The sequence below is a fragment of the Protopterus annectens genome, chromosome 14.part0 (assembly GCF_019279795.1).
Source record: "Protopterus annectens isolate FY-2018-M chromosome 14.part0, PAN1.0, whole genome shotgun sequence".
In the NCBI taxonomy this organism is placed as follows: Eukaryota; Metazoa; Chordata; order Ceratodontiformes; family Protopteridae; genus Protopterus; species Protopterus annectens.
Window position 1 is genome coordinate 494,669,734 of NC_056748.1, and position 27,611 is coordinate 494,697,344.

Sequence of the window (27,611 nt, forward strand, 5' to 3'; positions counted from 1 at the left end):
CACTTCCGATACTGACCTCAAGGAATCGGAAGGATCCCCCAAGTCTTCCTCAGATGATGTTTCCTTCTCCGATATCCTGGAGATACTGAAACAAAGAGGAGACTGGCCTTCCAAAACCCCTTCCGAGGAGGAGTCAGTATTCCTTAAGGCTTTTGGCGCTCAACCCTCCACCTCCTGGGTGTCTCCACTCTTCGATGAACTTCTTGACCTTATTTGTCGAAGGGTGTGGGAAAACCCTGATTCTGTGGAGCCTGTACCTAGACACCCCAACAAATTTCTCTCTGCCCCTCAGGGAAAAGAGTTTCTGTCAAAGGGAGTCCCTGTTGATGCCATGGTGGTGGCAGCAGCCACCCAGAAGGAAGTTGCAGAGTCCTCGTCGGTCCATCCTCCTAACAAGGAACCTAGGACTATGGATCGGTACGGGAAGCGTACCCTGTCTTCAGCCACCTTCACTTTACGGTCGCTGAATTACTTATCTCATTTCACTCTGCTCCAGAGAGATCTCCTTAAGGAACTGGGAGATGCTCTTGCGGGTAACATACCTGAGGCGGTGGCTCAGACAGTTAACGCACAGGTTTCTACCCTCAACTCCATCGCAAACTCGTCCATGTGACTCATTTCGTATGTGGCCGAGGGAGCGAGTAAGGCAGCCAGTGCAGGGGTAGCCCTTAGAAGGCAAGCCTGGCTGCGACTGTGTCACTTTGCGGAGGCCTTCAAGCCTTCCTTCACTGATGCCCCTTTTGATGGTTCTTCCTTGTTTGGGACCAAAGTGAAAGACATCCTCACCAGGTGTGAGCAAGAGGGAAAGAACCCTGTCTGCCGTAGGGATCCATTTTTCCCTTCCGTCTAGGCCTTATCCCAAGGCCCAGCGAGGGGGAAAGATGTGGTTCAAGAAATCACAAAGGTTTTTTCTTTCCGCACAAGGTGAACCCCCCCCCACCAGAGGCAGGGGAGGGGGGGAGTTATTCAGGGAGACGTTGCCCCAGAGGCAGAGGGGGCGCCCGCAATTCCAGAGACCGCGACTCCTTCCGTGGCTCCCCATACTCTCATTCCTGAGGGTGTGCCCGACTGTGCTTATCCAAAGCCAGTCGGGGGTCGAATTTCCTTGTATCCGGAAGCCTGGGAAAACATCACCCAGGACCGATGGGTATTAGGGATAATTTCCGGTGGTTACCTCCTTCCATTCTCTTCAGTACCCCCTCCAATAAGAAAAATCCTGGACGTTCCACCCAGTCAGATGGATCAAGCGGCCTCAGAGATATCTCAGCTGCTAGAAAAAGGAGCCATCCAACCAGTCATCTCAGACCAAATCGGATTAGGGACTTACTCAAGATTCTTTTTGGTGCCGAAAAGAACAGGGGACCTGAGACCCATACTAGATCTCAATCAACTCAACAATTACGTACACAAGTCCAAATTCTGTATGGTCATTCTACAATCGATTCTCCCATTGTTGGGAGAGGAAGTATAGATGTGCTCCATCGACCTCAAGGATGCTTATTACATGTCAAAATGGTCAGGGCATCCAGGTGTCACCTACGCTTCCGGCTGGGAACCAGTCACTTCCAGTTTCGAGCCCTGCCCTTTGGTCTCACCACAGCCCCCAGGGTGTTCACCAAGTGTAGGGCAGTGGTGACTGCTCACTTGAGACATCAAGGATTCCAGTTGTTTCCGTACCTGGACGACTGGCTCCTCGCCGCCCCCACCAGGCATCAACTAATTCAGATGAGGGACGCTACCATCAGTTTGTCACCGATTAGGCATCACAATAAACTGGAAAAAATCTGCCTTATTGCCCTTACAGGAGCAGAGTTGGATGCCATTCAAATGCGAGCATTCTTACCACAAGAAAGGATCACAGGGTTGCAACAACAAATTCTCACGCTGATGCCCCTGAGACATGCGAAGGCAAGACTGATTCTACAACTCCTAGGTACCATGGCGGCGACTATCATGTTGTTCCCCTAGCGGGATTACACATGAGACTTCTTCAATGGCTCCTCTTTGTCCAATGGTCTCTCCAAAGACTTCCGCTATCCCATCCAATGTTAATGACAGACAGATGCAAGCAGGACCTCCATTGGTGGCTGTGCACCAACAACTTGAATGGGGGAAAGCCCTTTGTTCCACCCGTCCCTGTTGCCACGGTGACCACAGACACCTCCCAGATGGGGTGGGGGGGCATTATCTCGGCAGGACGGTCCAAGGCACGTGGCAGGAGCACGAGATACATTTGCATATAAATGTCCTGGAGATGAGAGCAGTGCTTCTTGCGTTGCAGGCACTTCAAGAAGTTCTTCCTCTAGGGACTATTGCGATACACTCAGACAACATGTCAGTAGTGTGGCATCTCAACAAGCAAGGGGGAAGCCGATCTTACCCACTATGCAGAGAGGCCATGCGCGTGTGGCATTGGGCAATAGCTTCCCAACGGTTTCTGGTGGCAACACACATTCTGGGAAAGACCAATGTAATAGCGGGCAAGCTAAGCAGGGCGATTCTTATGCCCTACGAGTGGTCCCTGAATCGCTTAGTTGCAGAGCGAATCTTCAGCAGATGGGGTCAACCTTGCTGCGACCTTTTTGCCAGCCCTCTCAATGCGAAACGCAGCAACTACTTCTCGCTGATCCCCCCACCCAGGAGAATCACCCAGGGACGCTCTGGCTCGCAATTGGCCCTCTGGTCTGCTTTATGCTTTCCCTCTGTTTCCCCTTCTCTCAAGGGTGATTCAGAAAGCATAATCTTTGGGAAGCAGAATGATTCTGATTGCCCCACACTGGCCTCGTCCAGTATGGTTCCCCTTCCTTCAACCTTACATTGTGGATACCCCTTGGATTCTGGAACCCCTTCCAGATTTAGTGATGCACATGTCGGGACAGTTCCACCCCTCTCTGAGGACACTCCGCTTGACAGCCTGGCTACTCCACTTCCATCGTTAGTCAGATGTCACAATTTTTAACCGGAAGTAGTCCATATATTATCGTCCTCTGATAAACCATCCACTAGAAAAATCTACTCTAGCAAATGGAAAAGGTTCTCTGTCTGGGCTCATTCTAAAGGCATTGATCCCTACATGGCTCCAATTGATTTGATTCTGGAATTTTTGTCTATGCTGTTCTATCAAGGGTCCGCATCGGCCACCATCAAAGTTAAACTGGCGGCTATATCAAACTTCAACATGGCCAATGAGCCCAGCCTTATGGCACACAGACTATGTAAAGCATTCCTTAAAGGTACTCTATTACTTCGTCCCCCAGTATCCCAACCTGTCATGCCCTGGGACCTCAATTTTGTTCTTCAAGCCTTCACTCTTCCGCCATTCAAGCCTGCAGCTACCTGCGAGTTAAAATTTTTAACATGGAAAACAGCATTTTTAACAGCAGTCCCTTCAGCGAGGCTGGTCTCTGAAATTCAAGCCCTCTCCATCAAACCCCCATACTTGATCGTCCATAAAGATAGTCTCTCAGACCAAACCCATCACTCCTTCCCAAAGTGGCTTCTGTGTCTAATATAAATCAGTCTGTTGAGCTGCCAGTTTTCTTCCCCAATTTTTCTAACAAGGCAGAATTCAGATTTCACCAAATGGTTGTACATAGACAGTTACGCTTCTATCTACACCGGGCGAAAGATATCCGGAAATCTGACCAACTTTGCCTCCTTTTCAGAAAACCGGTCTGGTTCTCCGGTATCCAAGGTCACGCTCTCTAGATGAATAGTCAGCTGTATTTCCTTCATCTATCAGACAGCAGGTAAAAATTTGCCTTTTCCAGCTAAAGCCCACTCCACAGGAGTGGTCTCCACATCCACAGCCTATCAAGCTAGATTGTCAATGGATGATATATGTGCTGCGGCCACTTGGGCTTCTCCTCACACCTTTGTTTCTCATTACAAATTGGATGTGGTTTCCAGGGGCAGATCTTCATTTGGCTCCACAGTTCTCAGGAGTATTTTCCTATGAGCCACCCAGGATGTAGGGGCTAGGGACGCTGTCCCACGGGTAAGGATGTAGGCGAGATAGGACTACATAACATCAAGAAGTTATGTACTCACCATAACGTTCAATGTTTGTAGTCCATCTCGCCTCACATTCTTACTTACCCTCCCGCCTTCCCCCTGCCTGGAGGATTTAGAAGTTAGATTGTATCCTGCAGAGTCCCTTTGAATAATTTTTGTTTGTATGGATGTGTGTGTATGTATGCAGTAACTATGTTGTTAGCAGCAAACTAGATCTGGGGATACGAAGCAGTGTACCATGGGATACCCTCTTAGCCCAGCCAATCAGAGACTTTTGAGCTAGTAAAATAGGCCGAGTCGGAGTCGATATTCGGCTCCGAACCCACGGGTAAGAATGTGAGGCAAGATGGACTACATACATCGAACGTTATGGTGAGTACATAACTTCTTGTTTTTCTTTCTCTTCCACTTGTTGTTCTGAAAGGCTTTTCTTTTTTTCTGGACACTTTTCTTCTCTGGCCCTGATATTTGCACCCACGTGTGCTTCCCTGTACCTGTGTCCTGATAAACACTTATACCCTGAAAATGGTTCAGATTACTAGAAGCAGAACTTACAGAAGTGCTAAATGCACCCGCTTGCATAGCAGGCACTAAACTACTTTTAATTTTCTGTCCATTAGCAACATTTTCAGGTCTCACAGATACAGATTGCTCCATTGGAAGCTCACTTCCCTTTTCCAATGCGCTCACACCTGCATTTGTTAAAGAATTAAAGGCATTTTCTTAAGTTTGTCTTGAATAAGACAAATCTTCGATTCAAAGTTCTCTTTACTGAAGTCTTTCTTAAGAGAAAAATACTGCTCTTTAATACCTTCATCACGTTCATGCATCTTTTGTTTATAACAGTCCACTAACATCATATACTCGATACCTGTTTTTTTGGTTTAATTGGAACCATTTATTTACAAGCTCTTTTGGCAAATCACTGCCTATCGGCATTACTTGAATTCACAGGCCCTTCGGCACTCTCTGAACCAGTATGCTGCTTTCAAAAAACAGCACACCCCACTGCAACCTTTTAAGTTTGTCAAGAGCTCTTTCTAACGATAAAAACATTAGTCAAATTTACAAAAACTTGCCTGCTTAGTACCAGGGTCCTGCATGTTGTCCAAAAAAGGATTAACAGGAGAAGCCAAACATCCACGTAGCAACTCATCTCCTGTTACACCAAAAACGGGTTCTACAACACCAGGACGGTTATTCAACACCCTTTTGTCCGACAATCTGATATTGTTAGTATTCCCTTCTCTGTCCGACATGAAAGTACCATTGGGGGTATCATGAAGCGTAAAACCGGATGGCAGAAACAAAAAAACTGCTGTCTGGCTGACTGCTCATAACTCCAATCCAAACAAAATATAAACAAAAGGAGAAAACCAGCACACAACGAATTTGACAGCAAAATAATAAAATCAAGCAGCTTTATTTCTAAATTTATTCTATTTATTGTTGTGGTGAGGTTTAGTTCACTAGAGTGCGTGGCTCACAGTGACTTGGATTCCTTTAGGTGGAGCATGTCCATCAATTCTGAGTTGGCCATGGCTTTGTAAGTCAGGCAGAGATCACCTCTGAATAAGCGATATGCCACTGAGTACAGCCGGAGTTTTTTGTCGGGCTACATAGGACATATGTTTGAGGCCAGTAATCCTGTTGGTGGGGTACTTTTCTGGTCTTTCCAGCTGTTGGAAGTGTCTTGTAAGGTACATCCCAAATGGGGCATTGTACTCTATGCTGGGTCTAATGAGTGACGAGTAGAGGGGAACTATAACCGCTTTCTTTATTTCTAGATGCAAACCCTTTAGTAATTAGATGGACCACATAGAAGGATTTCCTAACTACTTTGGCAATATGATTGTCAAAGGAGAGATTACTGTCTACCTGGGTCCCCAGATCTCATATTACCTCTTCTGTATTAAGGGGCTGCCATCTATGTGGTAATTCATGGGTGTTTTATTTTTCCCAAATGGGATGACTATGCATTTTTTGGCATTTAGCTTGAGGCCATGAGTTTGACACTAGATGTCCATCTCAGTAAGGCCCTTTTGGAGGATGTCCATGTCAGCTGGAGAGTCAGTTATGGCTCCCAGTTTGCAGTCATCGATTAACTTGGTTAGCCATAGGCCTCCTGTGTTTGCCTGTACTTCTGAGAAGTATATGCCGAACAGGGGTCCCAAGACCGAGCCTTGCGGGACACCACTTGTGACTGGTTTAGAGTCTGACCTGGAGCCCGCTATTCTTATCGTGTGAGTTATGTTTGTAAGCCAGTTGACAACCCATCTCGTGACGTAGGGATTTATGTTCAGGCTGATGAGTTTTTCTGTAATACTTGAGTGGGGAATGGTGTCAAAAGCCTTGGTGAGGTCAAGGTAGGCTGTGTGAACCACCTTACTCTCATCTATGGCCTTGATAACTGTCTCGAAGAAGTCAACCAGGTTTAGTAGGCATGATCTGCCCTTAATAAAGGCGAACTGGGTTGGGTCAAGTGTTTGGAGGTTCCCAATGTCTTTGTTAATGAGTTCCATGATGATGTGCTCCATAGCCTAGCAGACCAGGTTAGTCATGCTTATGGGGCGATAGTTACCAGGGTCAGTTGTGGCCCCTCCTTTGTGGAGAGGAATAAACATTGCTGTGCGCCATTCTATGGGCATGTAGCCTGTGGAGAGGCTGAGGTTGAACAGCGTGTTCAGGTGGGGGGGTTAGTTCGTACAAGACACAGCCTGGGACACCATCTGGTCCCATTGACGCTGTGTTTTTGGCTTTTGAAATGGCTGTGTTTTCACCTGTGCGTCTGTGATTTTTGGGACACTACACTTTTCCGGTATTGTTGTGGGCCCTTTTGGAGGTGAGAGGGGGAGGGTGAAGTTTGCACTGAATCTATCTGCCAGGATGTTGGCAATATCAGTAGGTTCAGTATATTTTGTGCTATTTTGCACTAGTTCAGTGCATATATGCGAGTTGCCACTTAGATTCTTAACATAGTTAAAGAAGGCTTTGTGGTTATCTTTTGAATCCTCGGCTATTTTTCTTTCAAAGTTAGCCTTGGATGATTTCATGAGGGACCTTAGTTTCTTACTGATACTGATCAGGGATGTCTTTCTTCTTGGGATTTGCTTTTTTTCTGAACTAGTTTCCTCCTCCTATTGTATAGCCTGTTTATGGCAGGGGTCCACCAAACTGGTTTCCTTCTCTTAGAGGAGTGAGTCTTGGTTTTGCTAGGGATGGCACGATCCATGCATCCTTGTAGGTGATCATAAGAGTGCATTTGTAAAGGTTTCTGCTGCTTGGGCAGTGTTATCCTTTAAGGTGGGGGTTGTGAAACTTACCACCTCTGTCTTAAGTAAGATGAAGTTTGCTTTAGAAAAGTTTTTTTTTACTGTGGTTTTCTTAGTTGGGGGTGGTGGGGGGGGGGGTGTGGACATCCAGAGTGATTAGTTTATGGTCTGATATAACCAGTGAATGGTTGACCTCCGGTGTGGGAACACCTGTCGGCCATGTTGGTGATGACCAGGTCCAATATGTTTTCACCTCTGGTAGGGGAGTTTACCAGCTGATCCAGGGCATTTGAGTTGATGAATTCCAGGAAGCACTGGGCCTGGGAGTTTGTACTCTAGTAGCTTTCCCAGTGAATGGTAGGGTAATTGAAATTGCCCAATATCAGGGTGTTCAGTAGGACCTTCATGTTTTCCATTGTCTCCAGAAAGGTGGAGTGGTGGTCCTGGGTCATGGAGGGTGGTCTGAAGCAGGCCACAATTTGCATTGCAGATTTGCCTGATATTAGTTGCACATGGATGATCTCAGAGGTATCATGCTGCGCCACTAACCTGGAGGTGTAGATATCCTTGATAAATATGGATACACCCCCTCCTTTTGTGTTTCGGTCTGTGTTCTGTGGCCAAAACATGTGGTATGAGTTGTAGTCCGGTAGTGCTGGGGTGCTCTCTGGAGCCTTGAACCAGGTTTCAGTTACTGCACAGATGTTGACGTTCTCCATACTGAGGAGTGCTTAGAGTGCGTGCATTTTGAGATTTAAACTCCTGGCGTTGAGTAGCATAAGCCTCAGTTTTTTGTTAATTGTGTTTACAGAGGTGGGTTTGATTTTTGAGCCTTGCCTAGAAAAGGCAGTATGGGGGCAGCAAGAGTCTTGGCCAGTATTCGAAAGCCTAGGCGTGACAGGTGCAAGCCGTCTCTTGCGAAGCAGTGCGGCTTGTCGAGCATGTCGTCCCAGGCTGACAGACACTGGATCCCCTTTGAATGACACCAAAAGCTTAGTTGTTGAAATTGATCATTTTTTCTTTATACGGAGGTATCATTCTTGGTGAGGGCAGGATGCTACTCAGGGTCATACCAGCCTGGGCTACATGATCAGCGCGCTATTCCATGTCTCTCTTCATGTAGCCCAGAGAGGTATGTCTCAGGTCATTCACACCAGCATGAACAATGACAGAGTCATATTTGTACTTGTTCTGGAGTGACCTGAGTGCTTGTGTCATGTGTTGGATTCTGGCTCCTGACAAGCAGCCTAACAGTAGCCTTCTGCTTGTCCAACCTAGTGAGTGGGACGTCAGTGTGCCTGACTATAGAGTCACCTATTACTAGTGTGTTAGGTATGTTATTTCGCCTTAAGGGCTGTGATTGTGTGGCACACTGATTTTGTGTTTTATGTGTTGTCTGGTTTGTGACAGGAGGTGCAGGTTGTTTGGGTGTCTGCTTTGGTGGTCTCTGATGCTTTTGTAAGTTTTTATTTAGCGCCTCTGAGTATGATTTTGTGTATTTATGTGTATTTTTTGCCAGTGCTGTTTTGGTAGGTCTGTGTGCGGCCGGAGTTGTGTTGCAAGTGTTAACCTTCTCCTCTTGACTGTCTGTTCCAGTCTTGGGTGGAGACCGCTTAGCTTCCAGTTTGGCTGTATAATTGCATCTCTCGCATATGTTAGTAGGTAGGAGGAGAGGGTTGTCTGTGTACATGAGGCAGTTGTAATATTGCCTCAGGATACCCAGATTCACAAGCTGGACTGGAGAGTACACCTGAAATTGCCCTTTGGTCATGCCTGAATAGTAGGGTGAGCTGCTTGGTTGGTGAGGGGTGAATAAAGAGCCTTGCCCTGCTGGGCAATCAGTGGCAGGGTATATTGGTGCTTGCTATTAGGTCTGAGCAAGTGCTGGGCTGTAGGATGTTTTTTGAGTGCTTAGGTTGAGAGTTAGACTAGTTTCAAGGGAAAAACTGAAGAGGAGACTTAGTAGAGCCGGGAATAATTTAACCGTAGCTAACCAGCGCTGCTCGGTGTGAAAAACTGTGCAAACGCGGTTTTTATAGTAGAGAAATGAAAGAGAGAGAAATTAGCCCAAAATGGCCAATAAACTACTAGCTTCTGGGCTGGAACCACTCCTCCAGGGACATATAGGTTGCTCAAAGCTCCCCTCTCTCACAGGTGAACAGAGAAACTTCCTTCTATCCAAGTAAGGTATGGGCAACTCAGAAACTAGTATCACAGCCCTGAATTCAGCACTAGCCTAAAAACTGGACTATACTAGCTTAGAAAGGCGGGAAACGAGGAATTTTTTTTAAAGATACGGCAAAAACAGTAAGAAATACACTTAAAACAGCATTAAACGACTACAAACGACCAGAAAAGGCTATCGCAATTTAGTGTGTAGCCTACAACAGTTAAACAAATTATTTAAACAAAAAAACAACTTTTTAAAAGTGCAGGCAGTCAAAAAAGTACAATATGTGAAAAGCAAGCTTTTAAATCATAAATGCTGGAAAATCTGCGCTTAGGTGGAAAAAACAGTTACGTACAGCAAGAAAGTGCAGAAAACTGATACTTTATCACTCCAAAGTCTCTCTTCCAAGCTAGAATGCTGTATCAGTTTAAGGCTTTCTAGTGCTACCCAGTAGGTTAGTTACAGGAAAGATGGGAAAAGAGCACAGATGTGGTCTTTTAAACCAGAAAGTTGAAAGAGATGGACAAACTGTCCAAATGGTCAATAAACTACAATTTCTGGGCCAAAAACCTCTCTCCTCATGGTAGACAGGCTACCTAGTGCTTACCATTCCCACTGATAAGCTAGAAGGCTTTCCTCAAACACAGAAAGGCTTGCGGGGCTCAAATGCTTACCAACAGTCCTGGATATAGCAACTCTGTATCTGGACTAGGCTAGTTACAGGAAAGGTGGGGAACAAGCGCAAGTGCGGCTTTTAAACCAGAATGTTGAAAGAGATGGAAAAATACTACCCAAACGGCCAATAGCTACAATTTCTGGCTAGGAACCACTCTTCTTGTGGTAGATAGGCTACGTCATGCTTACCACTCCCACTGATAAGCTAGAAGGCTTCCTTCTAACATAGAAAGGCTTGGGGGGCTCAGAAGCTTACAAAGAGTCCTGGATACAGCAAATCTGTACCTGGGCTAGACTAGTTACAGTAAAGGAGGGGAACAAGTACAAATGCAGGCTTTTAAGCCAGCAAGTTGAAAGAGATGGAAAACTGCCCAAACAGCCAAATAAACTACAATTTCCGGGCCAAAACTCACTCTTCCCGTGGAGGATAGGCTACCTAGTGCTAACCACTCCCGCTGATAAGCTAGAAGGCTTTCCTCCAATACAGAAAGGCTTGGGGAGCTCAGAAGCTTACTGACAATCCCGGATACAGCAACTCTGTAACCAGACTAGGCTAGTTATAGGAAAGGCGGGGAAACAGGCGCAAGTGCGGCTTTCAAACCAGAAAGTTGAAAGAGGTGGAAAAAAAACTGCTCAAACAGCCAATAGCTACAATTTCTGGGCCAGGGACCACTCCTCTTGTGGTAGATAGGCTACCTGATGCTTGCCACACTCACTGATAAGCTAAAAGGCTTCCCTCCAACACGGAAAGGTTTGGGGGGCTCAGAATCTTACAAAAAGAGTCCTGGATACAGCAAATCTGTACCTGGACTAGACTAGTAACAGGAAAGGCAGGAAACAAGCGCAAACACAGGCTTTTTAAATCAGAAGGTTGAAAGAGATGGAAAAGCTTCCGAAATGGCCAATAAACTATAATTTCTGGGCCAGAAATCACTCCTCCTGTGTGTTACCTAGTGCTTACCACTCCCACTGATAAGCTAGAAAGTTTCTCTCCAACACAGAAGGGATTGGGGGCTCAGAAGCTTACCAACAGTCCTGGATACAGCAAGTCTGTATCTGGACTTGACTAGTTACAGGAAAGACAGGAAACGAGCTTAGAATTTTTTTTTGTTACAGAAAAGCAGCTAAAACCACAGTAAATACAATTCAAATTGCAGTGCAGACCAGCACACCCAAGTGTGTAGCAACACTATGGCAAATACAGTTAAAATAAATGCAATTAAATTAACATATGACTAAAAAACAAGTGCAGAAGGCAGTAAATTAGAAGGCTACTAACAAGCAGTAATAAGTGCAGAGTAAGAGCGACTGAGCAGATAACAGCACGAAGAAAAGCAACTAAGACAGTTGCAGTAAGAGCAGCTGAATAAAAAAAAAAAAAATATATATATATATATAATTTTTTATTTTTTATTTATTTATTTTTTTTTTTTTGAGGGAGGGAACAGAGCAGGATTAAGAGGCTACAGGGGTTGTCCTTCCCAAATGCTCTCTTTGTACACAGTAGGAGTGCCTGATATCAGAATATGATCACACTGCACTCAGTTGAGTGAGCAAATGAGATGGGCCCAGAAGGAGTATCCAAATACAAATCTACAGGAGGGGCAGGCAATTTCAAAGCCACCAACATTAGCACCAAAACAAGAATCGGGAAGGTGGGTGGGGAACTAACTGTAGAGAGACAGCCACAACATCAGCTGAGTTAATATTCATTGAAAACCACAAATAAATTAAATACAGTACTATATGAAAAAGAGCAGATAAGTGTACTTAAATTCACTTATACATCCAGTTGATTTCGGGTAGATGTTAGCCGGCCAAAGCTCAGATATTTAGCAGCCTGTTCAGTTTATTTTTCAGCCACTGGTATAGAGTTATCCCTTCTTTCCAAAGCATGGAATCATTCTTTTATTACTGCCTTGTCATCTCAGTCGTCTTCCTAAAAGTGTCGTACTTAACATAACGCATGGCGAATCATTCATAGTTTGTGCTGTCTTTTTCATATTTTCACTGTAACTTGGGTACCTCCTTTCACTGTGTTAACATGTGTGCACTTTTGTGTAATTTGCTTTTTTAATAGATGTTACTATCACTTTGTTGCAGGATATCTGTGGCTGAAATTATATTCTTTGTGTTCCTATAGGGCTTAGTCTTTTTACTTGCACCTTCCTGTTATCTGTTTCCTAGCAAAGTAGAATGGTAACTTCTCAGATACTCATTTTTCCTTTCATCATGTGACATACATTATCCTGATCGTTATGTCTGTCAAGTTTTTTCTTTAGTAGAACTGTTGCTTATTTTTCTTTGTAGTACTTGTTTGTAATTTATTGTTGTATTGTGCTGCATTTTAACTTTGTGTTTTTTTCTCTGTTACTTTTGTAGTCAGATTATCTTCGTGTTTCACTGTTGCAGTCCTCACACTTGGGTTATCTGCCTGCAGGTAGCCCTCAGTTGGCCCGAATACCAGAGACTTGGTATTTCTGTGTCAAATACTGTCACTCCAGGACTGATGTCAGGTCATCAGGGGTATAAAGCAGCCGACGCCATTACATCAGTCTTTCTTGCTGAGGAGCCCGAAGCAGAAGCAGTTCGCAAGTGCCGGTTGGCCGCTACCTGAGTTTTCGTTTACGAATTGAATCATCCTGTAGTCTTTTAAAGCTAGGTACCCCGTTGGGGATCCTTTTTTCTTGCTCTAACCGATGTCAGAAAAAGTTAATAATTGTCTTGCTTATGGAAAGCAAATACCGCACCTAGATTTTCATTCCTACTGTGTCACCTGTTTAGGCCCAGACCACGACGTACCTCGCTGTTGGTTTTGTGCCTTGTTCAACACCTGAACCATTCGTCATCGGGCCCTTATTGTTGCTAAATACTTTTGTTCTCGATCACCATATTCCGAAAATGTTTGGTAAGCCATCCGACTACTGATATTCCAAAAAAAACGTAAGGGTAAAGACAGAGAGAAACCGTACAGGTTCAAAGCTGCCGACGACACTTCTGTTAAGCTAGTCAGCAGTTCGCTGGTACTCAGGCACTTTCTCAGCCCCTGATGCCCGCTTCAGTGGATTCACAGGCCTCTACCGAGACCCGTTCAGAGTCCAGTATGCAGTGAGACTCTTCTATGACTATGGAACTGGTGGATGTCTCTACCTTGGATGGGTCTGGAGCAGTTGAGCAGGCACCGGCTTCTGAGGAAGTTTTTTGCACTACCGATGTTCGACACAAACCGACTACTTCACTTCTGTCTAAAACTACCGAGTTTCTAAGGCCAAGAGTATGCGTTACGCCTAGAAAACTGACGACCAAAGTGCATAAAACCTGCTCCCTTGCCACAAAATAAAATGCTTAGAGTGGCAGAAGACCTTATTACGCTGATTAGGGGAAGTCAGCCTTCCCCTGCTAAGAGAAAAAGAGACCAGTCCCCAGCAGCTTCAACAGACCAAGAGTCTGACTACTCTGAGGTTTCTGATTATGAAGACATGCCCTTATCTGCTTATGAGGATTCTGATGCAGAGGAATCCATTCCCTCGGCCTCTCCTCCAGAGGATTTTTCTTTTGGTGAAACCTTACATACTTTGAGAGCATTTCCACTGGGAATGCCAAGACTATCCTCAGTCCAAAAGGAGACTCAGAGAATTTCTAGACTTGCCACAACACAGGCCTTTAGCAATACCACCAGTCCTGAAAGTTGTTGATGATGTCTTCATGGAATCAAGTCTTACTCCTGATACTTTATCCCCTGCCCCTAGGGAACCAGACAGGTACTACAGAGTACCTGACTCTCACAAATTCCTTTTTAAAAATCCTACTGCTGACCCAGAAATCATTTCCCTGGGGCCTAAAGGTATCAAGGCATCTACAGCTAAGAATTCCACCCCTTCGGACAGGGATTCCAGAGCTTTGGACAGATGGGGTTAAAAGTATATACCTCTGCAACTCTTGCCATTAGGGCTTTGAATTGTCAGTTTCACATGCTGAAATATCAACAACATATTATGGAACTTGTTGAGCAAAAAATAGCTACCTTCACAGACTGCAGAAAATAAAGAATTGCAAGAGCTTATGCATTCTGCAAGCCAAGTCAGCAAGCATACATTGCAGTGTGGCTTTGATGCCTTAGAAGCATCTTGCAGGGCAGCAGTCACTGGTTCTGTACTGAGAAGGCATGCTTGGCTTAAGGAGCAGACCTTGCCAGATCATGTCAAATCTAAGTTACTAGACGCTCCTTTGAACAAGGACAGTCTGTTTGACACCAAAGCAGAACAGGTTCTTAAAAAGATTGAAGAAAAAGCTAAATCTATGCAGACAGGCAAAGAATTCTTGCAAATACAGCCTCCTAGATTCAGTAGGCATTGCTGCTCGAAACATTGGTCCTTTCCAGCCCCCTCAAGGCCATCTCATACTAGACCCAGGATAAACAGACCCCCCCCCCAGACTACAGTCTCTGGTTATGCAGAGATCTAAGCAGTGAAGTGCCTCTACTTCTAAAGCAGGGAGTGCTAAACCACCCCCTTATGGAAGGAATTCCCAATGACTTCTCAACTCCACTCCCCTCCTCTGTCCCAACTGCTTGTGCCCCTAGGAGGAAAATTTGCCCTTCATGCAAAAAACTGGATTCCCATCACCAAAGACCGATGGGTCCTCAACATTATATCCCAGGGGTACAAATTTTACTTCCACTCACTACTAACCCCCAAAAGGATTCAAGACCTCCCTCTAAACCAGTGGGCACAGGCTCAAAACCAAGTCCAAACCCTACTCTCTATAAGGGCAATTCAACCTCTTCCTGCGGAACAGATAGGTGAAGGATTCTATTCCAGACTTTTCCTGGTATTCAGAAAAAGAGGGCACTTGGTGCCCAATCCTAGATCTTTCCATTCTCAACACCTTCCTGGTGGTACCAAAATTCAGAATGCTAACCCTGCAGCAGCTTCTACTTATGCTAGCCAAAGATGCTTGGTTAGTCACCCTAGACTTAAAAGAAGCCTACCTGCACATCCCTATAAGGGAGTCATGCAGAAAATATCTACGCTTCATGGCAAGATCTGTGCATTATCAGTTCTCTGCACTTCCCTTTGGCTTATCCACTGCTTCCAGAGTATTCACAAAATGCCTGGCTCTAGCCATTGCTTACTGCAGACAGAGAAATATTCAAATTTATCCATACTTGGACGACTGCCTGAAATAGGCAGTCAGTCAGGAAATGCTGTTGCAGCACCTGACATTTGTAACAAATCGAACCTCCCTGGGTACACCACCAACGTAAAGAAATCAAAACTAGTCCCCAGTCAAAAGATTGTATTCCTGGAAGCAAGCTTGGACACAGCATCCCAGATCGCATTCCACACTCCAGAAAAACAAGCCTATCTGACAGGTTGTTTTACTCAAATGGCCCCCAGAACCCAGCTATCTGCAAGAAAAATCCTGCAGGCCCTAGGGTTCATGGCCTCACACATCCTACTAATTCCATATGCCAGACTTATGCGGAAACTTCAGTGGTACTTAAGTCTTGGGTGCCAACATTCTCAGGACCTGGAAACTGTCATTCCCATAATGCCCTGTCTAAGGACAGAGTTTTTTTGGTGGGCAGCAACATGCAACCACAACAAGGGACTGCCCCTTACCCAACTCTACGCCGCCCAGACCCTAACCCACAGATGCATCAGACTATGCATGGGGAGCACACATGGACAGCAAGTGCATTTAGGGCCACTGGAGCCCAAGTCAAATGCATCTGCACATCAACCAGAAAGATGCTAGCTGTGCAGCACACTCTGACAGCTTTCAGATCCCTACTCTCACCAGGACAACTGCTAATAAAAACAGAACACCACAGTTATGTGGGACATCAACAAGTATGGGGGAACCCACTCTAAACCACTGTGCAGGCTAGCCATGGCCCTGTGGAACACAGTCTTTGACATGCAGGTCCATCTGCAAGCTCAGTTCCTGCCAGGCAAACAAAACTCACTGGCAGACAATGTAAGCAGAAATCTCCTAGATCCACATGAGTGGCAACTAGAGCCCAGCACCTTCAGCCTTTTGATTCAGAAATGGGAGACCCCAGAGGTGGATCTCTCTGCCTTCCCCTGCAATCACCAGCTCAGCAGATTCTGCACCAGGACACCTCACAGCAGGGCCTGGAAAGTGGATGCCCTATCCTTCCAGTGAGTAAATCTTTCAATCTATGCCTTTCCCCCTCTGCTTCTCCTCTCAACAGTGTTGCTCAAGACAAGACAGGACAGACCAAAAACAATTCTGATTGCCCCGGACTGGCCACGCCAACACTGGTACCCACTCCTGCAAAGCCTGTCAACTGTGCCACCCTGGCACCTACACCAGAGCCCAACCCTGCTCTCTCAGCAGGGGGGACAGATCTTGCATCCACAACTGCAAACCCTAAATCTTGCAGCCTGGCGTATTCCTTGAATTCTCCCCCAGTAACCAGCCTAAGCAAGCAGGTGCTGGACTTCATCCTTGAAGCCAGAAGACCCAGTACAAGGAAATCCTATGCTGATAAGTGAAAAAGGTACTGCTGCTGGATTCAGTCTAAAGGAATGGACACAACTCTGCCCTCCCTGCCTCTAATCCTGTATTACTTAGCAGATGTAGTCCGCAGAGGCCTATCCTTCTCCATTAAGATCCATGCCTCTGCCATTTCGGCTCATTACAACACTGAGCCACCTCTCTTCTCTCGCCCTCTTATCAAACAGTTCCTGGGGGGGGCAAACAACTTAAGGCTGCCAAGGAGAGCCCCCACCCCTGCATGGGACCTTAACTTTTTACTGGAAAAGCTCACGCTACCCCCCCCTTTGCACCTGCAGCATCAGCTGAGTTAAAATTCCTCTGTTGGAAAACAGCCTTGCTTTTGGCCATCACTTCAGCTAGAAGAATGTCTGAGCTGCAAGCACTTATGGCTGTGGAACCCTTCATTATTTCCCATGCTGACAGGGTTTCCCTCAGGACTAACCCTTCCTTTATGCCTAAAGTGGTGTCCAGTGTGGTTCTCAACCAATCTGTCCATTTGCCTATCTTCTTCCCTAATCCTCAAAATAAAGGGGAAAGGATTCTGCACTCCTTGAATGTGCACAGACAGCTCAGATTCTGCCTTGATAAGGACTAAGGCCTTCAGAAAGTCTGACCAGTTACTAGTCAGCTTTGCATCCATTTCTGCTACAAGCACCATGGGAAACCGACCCCTCAGGGGGTCAGAACTCATTCCACTAGGGCAACTTCTACCTCTACAGCATTCCTCAGGGGAGTCCCTACCAGGGACATCCTTGAAGCTGCAACCTTGAGTTCTGTACACACCTTCACCAAGCATTACCACTTGCCTATCATTTCCAAATCCAGGAGTGCTGCCAGTTATTCTAGCCAGCCCTAACTCTTCTTGACTGCCTCCACCCGTCTTCAGCTTTGAGAATCTACTCAAGTGTGATGACTGCAACAGTGAAACACGAAGAACATAGTACAGTTGTGTACACTTACCATAAATGTAGATGTTCGAGTGTATTCACTGTTGCAGTCCTGGTTGCCCTCCTCCAGCCCCCTGGTTCTCTCTCTCTGTCTCTCTCTCAACTCTCTATGCCTTTTACTACCCCCCCCCCTTTCAGGGGTATTGGTATTTACTTTTTACTGGTGTTTTCCCCCACCATAACTTAGCTCCCTGTTGGGGGGCTCCTGACATTTGGGGCAAGAAAAACTGATGTAAGGGAATCGGCTGCCTGTTTTTATACCCCTGACGACCTGACGGCAGTCCAGGAGTGACAGCATCGGTTGCAGAAATACTAAGTCTCTGGTATTCGGGCAGACTGAGAGCTACCTGCAGGCAGATAACCCAAGTGTGATGACTGCAGCAATGAATACATTCTAACATCTACATTTATGGCAAGTGCACACAACTGTACTTTTTGTATACTGTGCCTTTCTAAGTCCTTGATATGTTAAAGAAAACGTAATCAGTCAGTGCTCCCTTTTTTGCAGCATCACTTGCAATCTGGTGCATACAAAATATCTAGCATTCTTCATTTAAATGCAGTTCATTTCTCAGGCCTGCTTATCTCTACGTTTAATGAGCCGGGGCCTTGTCAGGGAGGCTGTTCATGTTTGAGAAACAATACTCCTGAGAAGGTTTCTCTTGCTGTTCTTCTGACCTGTTCTGCAAAGTTCTGTACAGGTTTCTTCCTGCAACCAGACAGACTTTTCACGTGGTACTTTGTAACTGTGTTATTTATCTACTTTTGTGAAAAGTCTGTAATTTTAATCTATCTCTGTCATTAACTGCAAAACTGTAGTACCCTCATTTTGTTTATTCTGTATTGTAGAGTGCAGAATATTCCATATCTCATGATGTAATCTCTAGTGTTTCTAGTTTTTATTCACAGCAGGCTTTTTTTAATTTCTGCTGCTGGTGTCAGTGTTTAGTCTGGAAAGTTTGTGCATTTATATACTAATATATATGGCAACTGAATACTTGTGTCAATATGCTGGAGAATACCTCTCCAACTCTTAGAGCAAGAAATCTGGACAAAGGCCCAAAAATAGGAACTAGTTTTAAATATTGCTCTTACAAACTTAGAACGTTGATAGAATAACATGTTTTGCATTGAAATGAATTTTCTGAAGGGTATGCAGTCTGAAACTCAATTATTTTCTAACTTCAGTCTTTAATGGTTTGCCACTAATTTGCCAGAAAACCACAATTTTATGAAAAACGGACGGAAAATAGGAGGCAGCAATATGGACCGTCTGAGAAAATCTGCACAGTTGAGATATGTGCTGGAGAGGGATGTATACAGCTCTTCATGGGTTAAAGGGTTTCTGACTGTAAATGTTATGTACTTAACTGAGGAGCATTTTAGAATTTACAGGGTGGGTTGGGCAAATTTTTCAGTTCCTCCCACTGTAGTAGGTGGTCTTGGATTGATATTACTCCCTGCTGCTAGTCTGCGGCTAAAACTGAGTTTGCTGTTTTTGTGGCACTCCTGCCATACCAGAAGGAGGGTTTGGAAGGTTGGGGGAAGGGGAGCAGGAGGGAAACTAGCTGGCAGCCTTTTTGCACATGTATGTACCTCCTGCTAATCTCACAGAGTACTAATGGTAACCATGACTACAAGTAATGGGAAGGATGGGGGGGGGGGGTGGGATCACAATCATCTGATTTATGTCCATTGGAAAGCGGACTTGTCGGAGCTGTAATATCCCATACTCATGTACACACACACACACACACACACACACACACACACACACACACACACAGAGACTTCTCTACTCAGTACCTTGTTTTTCCATTGAAAAGAAAAGGTGTCCACAGGCACCAGCAATAATGTTACTAAACATAAAGAACTGTCTTTATTTAGTGATGTTGGTGACTTGGACTGTCCAGTTTGGGCTAGACCTGTCAGATAAAACACCCATGAAGAAAATAATGTAATATTACATGAGCAAGGTTAATAACAAGCTGGTTATGCAAGCATAGATAAATGATATGCTGTTGACTGTTCTCTTTTTTTAATGTGATCAATTTTGAGTATGTTTGTACGTACATAATGTACAGTCTGATTTCTTGATCTAGGGACAAATGTAATGTGTATGTATATATAATATACATATGTGTGTGTATATATAGTAACACGTGTATGTGTGTGTGTGTGTGTGTGTATATATATATATATATATATATATATATATATATATATATATATATATATATATATATATTATACACACACACACACACACACACACACACACACACACCACAGTGAATAAGCACCTGATGTGCTAGGCTTGATGTGTGTGTGTCTGTGTGTGTATGAGAGAGAGATGGGTGTCAAATTATCTAAATCCAAAATATTGAAAAAGAAAACCTTTTTTATGCAGGGGGGCACACCCTCCCCCCATCCCCATACCCCTGCAACTTGTATATACCAACTCTGAGATCACATAACAGTGATAAAGGGCAAATTCAAAGTGTTTAATATTTTCACTTTTAGATATTTTGTGCCAGCAACATCTTTTCAATATTTTGAGTTTAGATCAAATGAACGTCAGCCATATATGAGAAAGAGAGGGACATAGATACATAATGTATGCATTAAAAGTAAACTCCACCTTGCAATATTACTAAAATTATCCTCACCCACTATGGATCCTTCTGATACTGGGTTTGATATGGCTGTGGCTGTGTTTTAGTATGTATGGAGACTTGGTAGATGACAGATCACTCCATTTCACTGTATTCAAGAAAGATGTATGCATTGGGAGTGAGGGTTATCCTACAGAAATGCTTGGATAATTAAAGTCCGAAAATAAAACTACATATGCCAGGAGAGATGCAGACCATCAGAGTCTATTTTTATGGGATGAGAAACTTGAAAATAGTCAACACAGCATCTTCTTGGAAAGCTAGCGTTAATGGCTTGGTCAGGATGGCGCAGCTGGTTCACCAGTTAAAGTTGCCAGAGGAGACCAGCTATATTTTATGTATATAGGCACAGATGAATGGAAACTGGTGTTTTGGTGAATTCTGAGGACAAGAAGGAATAGTCATTTGGGCTAGGAAAGGAATTGGAACTAAAGAAAAAGGAAGAGGTACCATCTTAGTGTTTCAGTGGGATCTTTACAGAACGGGAATTGCTTTACTGTTTGTTATTGGCATGTAGTGTGAAAATCTACTTATGTTTCATTGAAGTAGGGTGTCTTATTTTCTGTCTGAATTGTGGTGACATGAAATAATACTTATTCAAAGGTTGAACATTTTGTACTAATTTGACCTTAATTGTACCACTGATGTGTTACTAGCATTGAGAAATTTTAAATACTTGTGATATTGACATTGTTTCACTTTACTGATTGTGTGCCTTCTTTTTAGGCTGTTCCTCCAAGTCTTTCAAGCTGTACTCACCAAAGGAGCCCCCCAACGGCAACGCCTTCCCACCTTTCCACCCAGGGAGCATGCTGGACAGAGACGTGGGGTAAGTACTGTACATAGTTTGTGTGAGTGAGTGTGAGCATCCTTGTGTTTTTACTTTATTAATGCACCCTCAGGTTTTGAGAAGTACTGGGTACATGTTTCTTTCTGTCTTGAAATTGTAGCCTTGCTCTCCAAAGTAACCAGGGGGAGTTCAGTTACTGACCGAAATGATAATAGATGAGTAAATTTTATCTTCTAACTAAATTGTCTGTAGCTCATCTTAAAGTGCTAATACATTAAAATATAATTAAAAAAGAAACTAGGGATTGAGAGACACAAGTGTTCTGTACAGAAACACTTACCTCTCCCTAATCTCCATAATGCAGTATAGTTGCAGAGAAAATGTGTTCCTTTGGTTACCTTATGTTTTGGTATACATCTCTGTAAGTAATTTGGCAAACAGCTATTCCATATGACTGTGTATTTGCCCTTTTGCATTTGTTTGTTTGTAGATTAAATCTTCTATGCACTTCAGTATTTGAAATGGTGAGCTGTGCTATGGTGCACATTTGTCATGTTCACATTGTGTCAGTCTGGCTGCTTGTGAAGACATTTTAGTGCATTTCTTCTTTATATATGTTCTTCGTGTTTCACTGTTGCAGTCATCACACTTGGGTTATCCTGCCAGGGGTAGCCCTCAGTCGGCCCGAATACCAGAGGCTTAGTATTTCTGCGTTGGTTGCTGTCGCTTCAGTACTGACATCAGGTCGTCAGAGGTATAAAAACAGGCAGCCTACTCCATTACATCAGTCTTTCTTGCAGAGGAGGCAGAAGCAGTTTCTCACGAGTGCCAGTCGGCCGCTACCTGAGTTTTCGTTTCCGAAATTGAATCATCTTGGAAGTCTTCTAAAGCTAAGTACCCCATTGGGGATCCTTTTTTCTTGCTCTAACTGATGTTAGAAAAAGTTAACAATTGTCTTGCCTGTGGAAAGCAAATACCACACCAAGATATCCATTCTTACTGCGTCACCTGTTTAGGCCCAGACCACGAAGTACTTCTTTGTCGGTTTTGTGCTTTGTTCAACGCCCAGACTATTCGTCGTCGGGCCCTTATTGTAGCTAAATACTTTTGTTCTCTATTTCTGTATTCTGAAATGGCTTTGGTAAGCCATCCAACTACTGATCTTCCGAAAAAACGTAAGGATAAAGACAGAGACAGACCACACAGGTCCAAAACTGCTGACGCTTCCGTTAAGCTAGTTGCCAGTTTGCCAGTACTCAGTGAAGTACTTTCGCAGCCCCTGATGCCCGCATTGATGGATTCACAGGCCGCTACCGAGACCCGTTCGGAGTCCAGTATGCCGTGAGACTGTTCTTTGACTATGGAACCTGCGGATTTCTCTACCTTGGATGGGTCCGGAGCCGCTGTGCAGGCACCAGCTTCTGAGGAAGCTCTTCGCATTACCGATATTTGACACAAACAGTCTTCTTTCGCGTCTTCAGTTCTTTCTAAAACTACCGAGTTTCTAGAGCCAAGAGTACTAGCTACGCCTAAAAAAACGACTAGCCAATCTCAAGCACCTGGTTCCTTGCCACAATTTCAGATGCTTAAAATGGCAAAAGACCTGATCATGCTGTTTAGAGGAAGTCGGCCTTCCCCTGCTAAAAGAAAGAGACTTGTCCCCAGCAGCTTTATCTGACCAAGAGTCCGACAACTCTGAAGTTTCTGTTTATGAAGACATGTCCTTATCTGCCTATGAACAAGAAACAGGTAAAGAACGTTAACTACCTCTGTGTCTTGAGACGTGCTCCCTTGAAAAGCGGATCCAGTTAAAAAGTTTCAAAAATCTCAGCAAAGTCCACTACAGCAATCAGATGGTTTTATTAAACGAGTACAACAATAATCCAACGGTTGGATTATCATTGTACTTGTTTAATAAAACCATCTGATTGCTGTAGTGGACTTTGCTGAGATTTTTGAAACTTTTTTTAACTGGATCCGCTTTTCAAGGGAGCGCGTCTCAAGACACAGAGGTAGTTAACGTTCTTTACCTGTTTCTTGTTCAGTAGTTTCAAGAACGTTAAATTGGCATTACACTTATCTGCCTATGAGGATTTAGATGCAGAGGAATTGATTCCTTCTGCCTCCCCTCCAGAGGATTTTTCTTTTGGTGAAACCCTACATACTTTGAGAGAGCATTTCCATTGGTAATGCCAGGATTATCCTCAGTCCAAAAAGAGACTCAGGGAATTTTTAGATCTACCACAGCAACAGACCCTTAGCTTATCCCTCCTGTTCTGGATGTTGTGGATGATGTCTTTATATAATCCAGTCTAATTCCTGATACTTTACCCCCTGCTCCAAGGAAACCTGACAGTTACTACAGATTCCCTGACTCACAAAGTTCTCTTCAGAAATCCTACTGCTAACCCAGAGGTAATCCCCCAAGGGCCTAAAGGAATAAAAGCAACTACAGCTAAGAATCCCATTCCCTCGGACAGGGATTACCGAGCTTTAGACAGATGGGGTAAAAAATTATGCACCTCTGCAGCACTCACCATTAGAGCATTAAATTGTCAGTTCCACATGCTGAAATACCAGCAACATACTATGGAACTTAAGCAAAAATTATCTACCTTTCCTGACTGTGCAGCAAATAAAGAATTACAGGAGCTTATGCATTCTGCAAGCCAAGTCAGCAAGCATACCCTGCAATGTGAGTTTGACGCCCTAGAAGCATCTTGCAGGGCAGCAGTTACAGATTCTGTACTTGGAAAGCTTGCCTGGCTTAAGGAGCAGACCTTGCCAGACCATGTCACAGATTCTGTACTTGGAAAGCATGCCTGGCTTAAGGAGCAGACCTTGCCAGACCATGTCAAATCAAAATTATTGGATGCTTCACTGAACAAGGACAATCTGTTTGGCACCAAAGCAGAAGAGGTTTTAAAAAAGATGGAAGAAAAGGCTAAGTCTATGCAGGCAGTCAAAGATTTTTTGCAAGTGCAGTTCCAAGATTCAGTAGGCATTGCCCCTCAAAACATTGGTCCTTTCCAGCACCCTCAAAGACATCTCAAACTAGACCCAGGGGAAACAGATCCCCCAGATTACAGTATCAGGTATGGAGAGATTTAAGCAATGGCGTACCTCCACTTCTAAAGCAGGGAGTGCTAAGCCACCCCCTTATGTAAAGAATTCACAATGACTTTTCAACTCCACCCCTCACTTTTGCCCAATTGCTCGTGCCCCTAGGAGGAATACTTGCCCACCATGCAAAAAACTAGACCTCCATCACCAACGATCAATGGGTCCTCAACATAGTATCCCAGGGGTACAAATTTTATTGCCACATGCTGCCAACCCCAAAAGGGTTCACAGATCTTCCTCCAAAAGAGTGGCCGAAGGCACACAACCAAGTTCAGTCCCTGCTCTCCATAAGGGCAATTCAGCCTGTTCCTGCAGAACAGATAGGCCAAGGTTTTTATTCCAGACTTTTCATGGTACCCAGAAAAGAGGCCACCTGGCGCCCAATCTTAGATATATCCATTCTAAACACCTTCCGGGTGGTACAAAAATTCATAATGCTCACCCTACAGCAGCTTCTCCCTATGTTGTCGTCTAAAGATGCCTGGTTAGCCACCCTAGACCTAAAGGAGGCGTATCTGCACATCCCAGTAAGGGACTCGTGCAGGAAATATCTGCATTTCAGAGTAGGATCTATGCATTATCAGTTCTCTGCACTTCCCTTTGGCTTCTCCACTGCTCCCAGAGTTTTCACAAAATGCCTGGGTCCAGCCATTGCCTATTGCAGACAGAGAACTGTTCAAATTTACCCCTATTTGGACGATTGCCTAATTCAGGCAGACAGTCAGGAAAAGCTGTTGCAGCACCTGACATTTGTAAAGGACCTTCTAACATACCTGGGGTACACTGTCAATGAAAAGAAAGGCAAACTAGTCCCCAGTCAAAAAATTGTATTCCTGAGAGCAAGCTTGGACACAGCATACTCCAGAAAAACAAACCTATCTGACAGGCTACTTCACTCAAATGGCCACCCAGAACCCAGCTATCCGAAAGGAAAATCCTGTAGGCTCTAGGGTTCGGTTCATGGCCTCCTGCGTTCTACTAATTTCATATGCCAGACTGCATATGAAGAAACTTCAGTGGTACTTAAAGTCTTTGGTACCAGCATTCACAAAATCTGGAAACAATCATACGTATGATACCTTGTCTAAGGAAAGAGTTCCTTTGGTGGGCAGCAGCATGCAACCACAACAAGGAGCTTCCCTTTACACAACCCCTCGCCACCCAGTTCCTAACCACAGACACATCAGATTATGACCAATAAGAAAATCCACGGAGTCTGAAGCTCAACCACCACAGTACTTTATTGCACAAGCTTCACCACCTAGAAATACAAAAATGAGAAAACTGGTTCTCCACAACTGACCTAGGTTTCGTCAAATGACTTATTTAGCATGAAACAACATGGGGGAAAACGTTGTAGATTTCTGACATGAAAAAAACCCAAGCACTCTTTAATATGGCTTATCTAGAATAAAAGCTTTCACAAATTCCAAATGTAGAAATTGGCTTTACATTTGTTTAATCAAATCCACTGATGGATCCACTGATTAAAGTACTGTGGTGGTTGAGCTTCAGACTCCGTGGATTTTCTTATTGGTCGTGTCTTGGTTTGGTTCCTGGTTCGAGATTGTTTGTCTAAAACATCAGATTATGCCTGGGGTGCACATCTGGACAGCAGGTGCAATCAGGTCCACTGGAGCCCAAATCAAATTCATCTGGACATCAACCAAAAAGAGATGCTAGGTGTTGAACACGCTCTGACAGATTTCCGATCCCTACTCTCACAAGGGCCCTTACTGATCAAAACCGACAACACCACAGTGATGTGGTACATAAACGAGCAGGGGGGAACCCACTCTTACCAACTCTGCAGGCTAGCCATGACCCTGTGGAACACAGCCTCAGCCATGCATGTTCACCTGCAAGCTCAATTCCTGCCAGGCAACCAAAACTCTCTGGCAGACAACTTAAGCAGATTTCTTCTAGGCCCACAAGAGTGGCAATTAAACCACAACACCTTCAGCCTTGTGATCCGGAAATTGGATTATTCCAAAGATTGGCCTATTTGCCTCCCCGCTACAACCACCAGCTCAGCAAATTCTGCACCAGGGTACCTCACAGCAAGGCCTGGAAAGTGGATGCCCTATCCTTCCAGTGGGGAAACCTCTCAGTCTATACATTTCCCCCCACCTCTTCTTACAAGAGTATTACTCTAGATAAGGGGGGAAAGACCAATGGCCATGCCAACACTGGTACCCACTACTGCGCAGTCTTTCACCATTGCCTCCATGGCACTTACCCTAAATCCCTACTCTCCTGACTCAGCAGGAGGGACCGTTCTTGCATCCACAGTTGCCTACCCCGAACCTTACAGCCTGGCTTAACCCTTGACTTCTACTCCAGTGGCCAGCATAAGCAAGCAGGTACTGGATGTCGTACGTGAAGCCAAACGATCCAGTGCAAGGAAATGCTATGCTGATAAGTGGAAAAGGCATTGTTCCTGGATTCACACTAAAGGAGCCGATACAGCACAGCCCTCCTTTCCTCTCATACTGGATTACCTACAGAAGCCTGTCCTCCTCCATTAGGATTCATGACTCTTCCATCTCTGCTAATTACAGCACTGAGCCACCTGTCTTATCTCACCCCTCTTATCAAGCAATTCCTGGGAGGGGCTAACAACTTAAGGCCAATAAGTAGAGCCCCCACCCCTGCTTGGGACCTTAACTTTGTGTTAGAAAAGCTCACGCTTACCCCCCTTTGAGCCTGCAGCATTAGCAGAGTTAAAATTCCGCTCTTAGAAAAAAACCTTGCTCCTAGGCATCACTTCAGCTAGAAGAGTGACTGAGCTGCAAGAACTTATGGCTGTGGAACCCTTCATTATTTTTCATGCTGACATGGTCTCCCTTAGGACTAACCCAACTTTCATGCCTGAAGTGGTGTCTAGTGTGGCTCTCAACCAATCTATCCATTTGCCCACCTTTTCCCTAATCCTCAAAATAAGGGGGAAAAGGATCCTGCACTTGTGCACGGACAACTCGGATTCTACCTTGATACAATTAAGCCCTTTAGGAAATCTGACCAGCTACTAGTCAGCTTTGCACCAGGGGCAGAGAGCAAGGCCATATCAAAACAAACCATCTCCAAATGGATAGCACATTGTTTCCATTTCTGTTGCAAACACCATGGGAAACCACCCCCCTCAGGGAGTAGGAACACATTCCACTAGGGCAATTTCAGCCTCTACAGCATTCCTCAGAGGAGTCCCTACCAGGGACATTCTGGAAGCTGCTACTTGGGGTTCTGTTCATACCTTCACCAAGCATTATCACCTGCCTATCTTTTCCAAATCCAGGGTGGGCTTTGCAACAGCAGTCCTGCAGGGCATACTATCCTGCCCCAACTCTTCTTGACAGCCTCCAACCATTCTTCAGCTTTGGGAATCAACCCAAGTGTGATGACTGCAACAGTGAAACA

At 44.7% G+C, this 27,611-nt stretch overlaps 1 protein-coding gene across 7 annotated transcripts in view; it reads left to right on the forward strand.

Annotated features, from left to right (window-relative positions):
- LDB1 (LIM domain binding 1) overlaps positions 1–27,611 on the forward strand; it is a 1,030,118-nt gene that overhangs the window by 598,876 nt on the left and 403,631 nt on the right. For all 7 annotated transcript variants that reach the window (XM_044056251.1, XM_044056248.1, XM_044056250.1 and 4 more), the window contains exon 2: positions 21,008–21,110. In XM_044056251.1, coding sequence (XP_043912186.1) covers positions 21,008–21,110 — 103 coding nt within the window. The remainder of the gene's footprint in view (positions 1–21,007; positions 21,111–27,611) is intronic.